Source organism: Myotis brandtii, unplaced genomic scaffold (assembly GCF_000412655.1).
Source record: "Myotis brandtii unplaced genomic scaffold, ASM41265v1 scaffold743, whole genome shotgun sequence".
Classification (NCBI taxonomy): domain Eukaryota; kingdom Metazoa; phylum Chordata; class Mammalia; order Chiroptera; family Vespertilionidae; genus Myotis; species Myotis brandtii.
This window is the reverse complement of record NW_005370960.1, coordinates 1,031,087-1,039,395: the sequence shown is the minus strand read 5'-3', so window position 1 is coordinate 1,039,395 and position 8,309 is coordinate 1,031,087. Positions and strand designations below refer to the sequence as shown.

At 59.9% G+C, this 8,309-nt stretch overlaps 1 protein-coding gene across 1 annotated transcript in view; it reads left to right on the top strand.

Moving 5' to 3' along the window:
- Positions 1–4,611: 4,611 nt before the first annotated feature.
- The window catches only part of UPP1 (uridine phosphorylase 1), a 5,518-nt gene continuing 1,820 nt past the window's right edge, over positions 4,612–8,309 (top strand). The window contains exons 1-3 of the mRNA XM_014530521.1: positions 4,612–4,706; positions 6,303–6,420; positions 7,915–8,073. Of these exons, the coding sequence (XP_014386007.1) occupies positions 4,663–4,706; positions 6,303–6,420; positions 7,915–8,073 (321 nt within the window). The 5' untranslated portion in view covers positions 4,612–4,662. The remainder of the gene's footprint in view (positions 4,707–6,302; positions 6,421–7,914; positions 8,074–8,309) is intronic.

Sequence of the window (8,309 nt, the reverse complement as noted above, 5' to 3'; positions counted from 1 at the left end):
GGGGGACCCCCCCGCCCCTCGCAGAGAGCCCCCCTCCCCTCAGCCCACGCTTTCCAAACCCGGCGGAAGGGGGCGCGGGAGCCCCGAGAACTCCCCGTTTCCTGCGGGGAGAGCAGCTGCACTTTGGACAAGGAGGGTTCGCAGCGTCCAGTGGACCCCAGTGGGTGCGGAGCCCGCAGCGACAGATGGTCACAGCGCACGGACTGGCGGCGCAAGAGAAACTGGACTGTCCTAGGTCAAAGGGCACACGGTCCCCGCCGGGAGGGAGCGGGTCCTTCGCAGCTCGTGTCCGCGGTGGGCTGGCCGCGGGCCTGGGGAGCGTCACTGGCTGTCCCCAGATGGCCCCTTCCTAAGCCAGGGTTTGGCCAAGCGACTCATGGTCTCCCTGGAGCGCGGCTCCGGCCGGCACCTCCCGGGACCGAGGCGGCACCTCCCTGGCCTGAGGTCAGCGCCCTGCCAGGCCCCTGCCCCTCGGGGCGCTTACAGAGAAACCCTGTGTGAAATGCTGCCCGCCGGCCCCGAGTTTTCTGCCGGCCCCGGAGGACTCCAGGCGGCCTTGGCCTTCCCCTGGACACTCCCCGCCCCGGGTTGTAAGTTAAACAGCCACCCGCCCCGCCCGCCGGCGCTTTGGCTCACACCCCCTCTTGCCCTCTGGGGCTAAAGAGTCCTTCCATTCCGTTCCCTGGCTGCGAGCTTGGCGCTGAGAAATGGGGATTTCCTAGATTTGAAACCACGCCCTGCCCATCCTCCCAGAGTCCTGCTCTCAGCCCTGGGCCCAGCCCTGCTCCTTGGCCGGCTCCAGGGACGCTCCCCTCCTTTCCTGCCCCCATCGCTGGCTGTCACTCCGCGCCGGCTCCTTCCGGGGAGATTACAGTCTAGGTTCCCGTAAGGGGAGCACATTGCAGTTAAAGCGGATAAATTAGTTTTCCTTCCAATGGTTTCTGTCCAAGTGGACTTTTTTTGTCTTTCCTGATTGTCAAGTTAATAGTCGTCGTAAAAAAATAGTAAATAACAACGTGAAACTTCCAGCTGCTTCTACTACCTAAAGGCAAACTCTCGCGCCCCCCCCACACACAGTTGAAATATGAACTATGTTCACTTAAGATTCTATAAGCATTTGCATACCGTGGGTGAAGGGGCCCCTGCTACACCTGAGGGCTCAGGGGAGGCCTGCCTGGGGGCCCCACAAGCCCAGAGACCAAGCACCCACATAGGATGGCGTGAACGTAATCCCCGAGGAAGCCTGGGCCTCTGCGTACAGAACAGGCAGCGGAATGCCCGTCTCTGAGCGTCTTCTCAGGCCCCGGGTGCTGCCCCCCCCCCGGCAGTTGTCTTTGCTTTGGCTCCATAAACTCTTACGAGGCTTTTTCTTCGCGGGAGCTGTTTACACAAAGGAACGTGCCTGTCTGGCTTGTACTTTAATGGGTGATGTTAAAAAATGTTAACTCCCTTTTAATTTATTTATTTTTAAATATATTTTTATTGATTTCAGAGAGGAAGGGAGAGGGAGAGAGAGATAGAAACATCAATGATGAGCGAGAGGAATTGATTGGCTGCCTCCTGCACGCCCCACACTGGGGATCAAGCCCGCATCCCGGGCACGTGCCCAGATCGGTAAATGAACTGTGACCGCCCCCCCCTGGTTTAACTCCCCCTTTTAAAATAAAGGGTTTATGAGGCCATCGCTAGCCAAAAAGGGAGGTTACAAGTTTTCCAGACATTCCAAAGTTTTGTTACCATAGATGCAAAAACACAACAGGCTCGGTGAAGATCACAGTTGATTTTTGTCAGGGAAGATGCCAGCCTGGCATGTGACTGCCCAGCACAGACAGCTTTTTAATTAATTTTTAACTGCAGGCCATCCTTCGTGGTTACGTTAGGTCTCTGAGGGTTAGTCAGGTTGGCACGTGGCCCCTGTCTGTCCACAGGGGCCAGAGCAGAACCTGGCGCGGCGTCCTGGCGGGGAGTCCGGAACCCCCGCCTGCTGCAGGGACAGCCCAGCCCTGCTGCGGAGGGCAGGCCTGTCTCAGGACACGGCGCATCCCTCCCGAGGGAGAAGTCTGAGCATCGTGTCCGGGGTTAGAGGAAATGCTCCCTGAAACTGCTGCAGCAGCATTGCCCTCGGTGCCAGGGTCCAGCCCCACCCGCGGAGCAGGAGGCTGGGCCTCGGCCAAGCTGCCAGTTTCCTGGAAAGTGCCTCTCAGGACAAAGGGCGCACACAGCGTCTCAGCCGCAGCCAGCGCCTTGCTGCTCTCGGAGCAGACTTTAAGAAAGAGATGTTTCTGTCGACTTCAGAGAGGAAGGGAGAGGGAGTGAGAGAAGCATCGATGAGAGAGGATCATGGATCGGCTGCCTCCTGCACGCCCCGTACTGGGGATGAGCCCACAACCCTGGCCTGTGCCCTTGACTGGGAACCGATCTGTGACCTCCTGGTTCATAGGTCGACACTCAACCACTGAGCCACGCCGTCCGGGCCAAGCCCTGTCCTTTTGACTTTCCGCGGGGACTCTTGGGCAGGTGTGATTGACGAACTCTTTGGCCACTGGTTCAACTTAGAGCCCCTGTCCCCTCCCCAGGGTGGGGGTGGCTGAGGGGTCCAGTCCTCCCATCAGGTGCTTGGTTCTGGCAACCAGCTGGTCCTCAGGTGCGGCCCTAAGGTCACTTCATCGATATAACAAAAGTCACCGTTCATAGCAGCACAGTTCACCCAGCTAAGGTCTGGAAGCAGCCTGAGTGCCCATCAGCAGATGAGTGGGTGAGAAAACTGGTCCATCTACACAATGGAATCCTACGCTGCGGTAAAAAGGAAGGATCTACCATTCCCAACAGCGTGGATGGACCCGGAGAGCATTATGCTAAACGAAATAAGCCAGTCGGAGAAAGATAAATATTACATGATCTCACTCATTTATGGAAAATAATGAACAAGATAAACTGATGAACAAAAACAGATCCAGAGACAGAGAAGCATCCATCAGACCGTCAAACCTCAGAGGGAAGGTAGGGGAGGGTGGGGGTTAGAGGGAGAGATCAACCAGAGGACTTGTATGCTAGCATATAGGCCTAACCAATGGACATAGACACCAGGGGGGTGAGGGCATGAATGGGGGGTTGGAGGAGGGGGGACGATGGGGGTATAGGACACAGATGTAATACCTTAATCCAGCGGTTCTCAACCTGTGGGTCTCGACCCCTTTGGCGGTCGAATGACCCTTTCACAGGGGTCGCCTAAGACCATCCCGCATATCAGATATTTACATGACGATTCATAACAGTAGCAACATTACCGTTATGAAGTAGCAACGAAAATAATTTTATGGTTGGGTCACAACATGAGGAACTGTATTTAAAGGGCCAGAAGGTTGAGAACCACTGCTAATCAATAAAGAAAGGAAAAACAATAAAAAGACACTGTTCCCATCTCAGCACAGGATGTGGCAGGGCCTAGGAGCTGTGCCAGGAATGGGAGGAAGACCAAGTATGTTTGTAATCCCGCATCACAGGCCCGTGGGACTGGCCCTCACTGCTCGCCAGTGCCTGGTTGGGGGCCCTGGGGCTCAGGGGCTTGGGCTGCTGCCCCTTAGGCCTCGCTGGCCTCCTCACTCAGCTCCCTTCGCTGGCCCGAGGCTGGCGTCTGCAGAGCAGTGTCGTGTCGATGCCGGGGGACAGGCCAGGGGAGGAGAGGAAGCTGTAGGGAAGCCTCAGCTCCAGGCCCAGCCGGCTCTTTTCTCCGAGTTGGGGACTGGCTGAGACGGCCCTCGCGTAGCTGGTGAGAACAGTGACCCGGCCCTTCCTCCACAGGCACCTTGGGGTGTTAGCTGGGTGGCCCGGTGTCTGACAGGTGGCTGGGGGTTGCCTGGTTGGGAACCAGGACGGGCCTGGCTGCTCTTGGTGACGCCACTCACCCCATTTCCTGCCTCGGCGTTGAGTGGCCCTGGCGTCACTCTGCTCATCTCTAAGCTCGGTGTCCCTCCCGCCAGGCGCCAGGCCAGGTGCTCGGGGGACCAGCCCTGTCAGCCGAGTCCCCTGTGCGCTGTGGCTCGGCTCCCCTCCTCCCCGCGGAGACCTGTCCTAGGCCATGTTTGGTGCCCAAAGTCTGTGGGGTGGTTCCCTCCCGGGCAGAGGACCCAGCACCAGCCTCAGTCCTCCTCCTCCCGGGGCAGGTCCCAGGAGCTGGTGCCTGAGCAGCCCCTCCCTCTCCGAGCTGTGCTTGGGGCCTGAGGGAGGACAGGGAACGTGCTGGAAGCACAGGCGGCAGGAGGTCTGCTGGGTGGAGGCCGCCTTTCACTGTCTGCAGGTTACGCGGCTTCCCTGACGGCCGTGACCTCGGACCCTACCAGGGGTCCCTGTAGTTCAGTCCGTTCAACAAGGGGCCACTGGACTGAGGGCCTCTGCTCTGATGCCCTCAGCAAACCGAGCCTGGCGGTGCCTCGAGGTCCCCAAATGAGGCCACGAAGGACAACCAGTCTCCAGCGGCCAGCCCTGCCCAGCCTCCTCCCTCCCCTCCCGTCCCCTCCCGTCCCCTCCCAAGCTCCCGGGGCTGGGCTCGGCCCACTTGTGGTTTGACTTGATCTGTGCTCAGACCCCACAGCGTGCTTGTGGCTCAGTTTTCCGGTTCACACAGTTCCCTGTTGCCCCCAGGGTCCTGCCGTGTCTGCCAGGATGGCCCTCCAGGGTGGTGGCACCAAGGAGCCTGAGACCCACAGGTGAGCCCGGGGCGGGGTTTTGGGTTGTGCTGACTGAGGGGACCGTGCCAGCGGCCACTCAGGACGTGCTGGGGACTGAGACGGTGGGCGCAGAGCTGGGTGGAGCGTGGTCTGCGAACCCCGAGTTTCGTGCTCAGCTCTGCCCCGCGTGGGGTTTACCGGACACCTGGACACGCTTCAGGAACTCGGCCCGGTTCTCCCCAGCTCCCTCTCCGTCCCGAGTCCTCAGCACTTTCCGGGTTTCTTGGCAGTTTTCCACAGTTTTCGTCGGTCGTTCTCATGGCACCTTTTATGTTTTTTTGCTGGAAAAGCACCCATTTCTTGTGTCAGTCCCGGTTCCTGTGCGGACTTCAAGTCCACTAGCTTTTCTTGTTTCCTGGACACTCACTGGCCCGCCTCTGCCGGGCTGACCTGGGGTGACCTGGGCACCCTGCCCTGCCACAGTGGCCTCCAGGTCCCGGCGACCTCCGATCTTGAGCCTGTGGGAGCCCCTGCTTGGGGGGACTCTCAGGAACTCCTCTGTGACCCCGAGGCCTCTCAGGCTGGTCATGTGTCCAGGTGGTAACCCCACAGGCACACCTGGCCCCCTCCCTCCGTCCCCGGGGGCTCTGAGCCGTTTTCACGTGGCAGGTGGCCTTGTGAGCGTTACCTGCGGAGATGACTTTGTTTGAACTGGTAGGATCCCTGCTGCTTTCCGTGGTGGACAACCAGGATGCCCTGTCCCCGACTCTGAGCCCCCCTTGGGTTGAGGACCCCGGGGCTGCGAGGGGAAGTGGTTGAAGTGAAGTTGCAGAAGGGGAGCCGGGCTCCACAGGAGTCCCCCCTTCCCTCGCTCCGTCATTGTTCACCCTCCCTCAGTTTTATGTCCACCTGCCGAGGGGCCGTGCCTGGTGAGGCCTCCGCTGTGTGCAGCCTCCGCTGTGTGCAGCCCGCTGTGTGCAGCCCAAGAATATTTTTCCCATTGATTTTTAGAGAGAGTGGGAGGGAAGGAAGGAGGGAGAGAGAGACAGAGAGAGAAACATCGATGTGAGAGAGATACATGGATTAGTTGTCTTTCACATTCACCCCAACTGGGACCAGGGATCGAACCTGCAACTCAGGGATGTGTCCTTGACCAGGAATCAAACCCACGTTCTGTGCGTGGGCTGAGGCTCCACCACTGAGCCACACTGGCCAGGGCCTGTGATTGAGCCTTTCGATCTATTGAGAGAGATTCATCAGTGGGCTGCCTCCTGCATGCCCCCAACTGGTTATTGAGCCCACAACCCGGGCATGTGCCCTGACCGGGAATTGAACCGTGACCTCCTGGCTGATGGGTTGATGCTCCACCACTGAGCCACACTGGTTGGGCAAACCTTTTGATATCATCCATTTCAGGTTCCTTGGGTTGTTTCAGATCCACTCTCCAGACAGGGCCCTGGGTGTGGGGAAGGGAGAGGGGAAGAGGAGGGGGAGAGGGGAGACAGGAGGTGGAGCCTGGCGTGCGGGGCCCTGTCCTTCCCGCCACGGGCCACACGCTGACCTCGGGCACCTCGTCGCCATGCGGCCACTGGACCTGGTGCTCGGCTGACCTCCCGCTCTCCTGGTGTCGAACAGCGACCGCTGCGTCCGGCTCTGCAACCCGAACATCGCGACGATGAAGGAGGACATCCTCTACCACCTCAGCCTCAGCACCAGCTCGCACGACCTCCCGGCCATGTTCGGGGACGTGAAGGTGAGGAGCTTCCGTCAGCCCCTTTGTCGGCGGCCTGAGTCGACGCCCCCACAGAGGACGCTCACCAAGCGACAGGCTTATTGGAATTTTGCGAGTTGTTCCTGGTCTGCGTACCAGCTCGTGAGGAGCGGAAATTGTCCTCAGGCCTGCCCGTGGCCCCTCTGATTCCTTGCGCGTTTAGGGTGTAACGGGACCATACGCCTCTGAGGGAACAGGAGACGCCGGCGGGGTCTAGGGCGCAGGATAGTCAGAGGGGCTGCGCAGTGTGTGGTCCGTGAGTAACATGCACACACGGTGACACCCATCTGTTCAGCCGCCTCAGTGGCTTGTTTCATCTTTAGAGACTTAGTTCTTTGGCCATTAACTCCCTTAAGCTGGCGCGCTTACTTGCTTTTCTGGTGTAAAACAAAACGAGAAGTTCTTATATACAGACTAGAGGCCCGGTGCACGAAATTCGTGCATGGGGGGCAGGGGACCCTCAGCCTGGCCTGCACCCTCTCGCAATCCAGGACCCCTCGGGGGATATCCGACTGCCAGTTTAGGCCCGATCCCAGTCGGATTAGACAGGATCAGGCCTAAACCTGTAGTCGGACATCCCTCTCGCAGTCGGGGGACCGCTGGCTCCTAACTGCTCACCTGCCTGCCTGCCTGATTGCCCCTAACCACTCTGCCTGCCTGCCTGATCGCCCCTAATTGCCTCTGCCTCAGCCCCCACCACCATGGCTTCGTCTGGAAGGATGTCCAGAAGGTCGTTCGGCTGTCCAGTCTAATTAGCATATTACTCTTTTATTATTATAGATGGGTGCCTGCTTTGGTTCTCTGAGTCCCGCCCCTCCATGGCCACTTCCCGTGCCCCCACCAGCCCCGGGCGCTTGCCACGCGTTGGCCATTTGGCGCTTGGGTGGTGGTGAGAGGTGGTAGACAGAAGCCCATTTTATGTTATTATTTTTTTATTTTTTATTTTTTAAAATATGTTTTTATTGATTTCAGAGAGGAAGGGAGAAGGAGAGAGCGATAGAAACATCCATGATGAGAGAGCTGCCTCCTGCACGCCCCACACTGGGGATCCAGCCCACAACCCGGGCATGTGCCCTGACTGGGAACTGAACCCTGACCTCCTGGTTCCTAGGTCGATGCTCAACCGCTGAGCCATGCCGGCCGGGGCCAGAAGCCCACTTTACAGGTGGGCTGTGGGGTCTGGGCCGCACAGTGAGGAGCCGGCGCTGTCCTAGTCCACCCCCGGCTCCCCAGTCCCCATGCTGCACGGAGGCCGGCAGGCAGGCCCCCACCCCGCCTCCCAGAGAAGCAGGTCTGGGCCCGCATCTGGGGAGCCGCGGCTTTGCTGAGTGACCCCACCAGCCAGGCCCCCTGACTCGTGAGCGTCGAGTCACCAGGAGGGGCCAGGGAGCTGCCTTTCTAGCAAGTTCCAGGAGGCGCATGTGTCGCTGGGCGGGGAGTGGGCCCTGCGCCCACGGCTCTGTCCTCTGCCCGCAGTTCGTGTGCGTCGGGGGCAGCCCCTCCCGGATGAGTGCCTTCGCCAAGTACGTGGCCTCGGAGCTGGGCCTGGGCCGGCTGGGCGAGGACTTCCCCAACATCTGCTCTGGGACCGACCGCTTCGTCATGTTCAAAGTGGGGCCCGTGCTGTCGGTCAGCGTGAGTACCTGTCCCTCGGGCGGCCCCTGTCCTGCACACACAGGCCAGTCAGGCCGGGAGGAGGAGGCAGATCCGAGGAGGCACCATCGGCTGCTGCCCGCAGTTAGTGTGGGAGCCGGGAGTGGGAGGAAGGGAAGAGAGGAAAGCCGGCAGGTGGGGGGCCGTACGGGGCTGGCTGTGTGCACGGTCCTTGGGGACAGCTCTGTGCCGCCTCCCGAGGTGCACGGCTGAGGTTC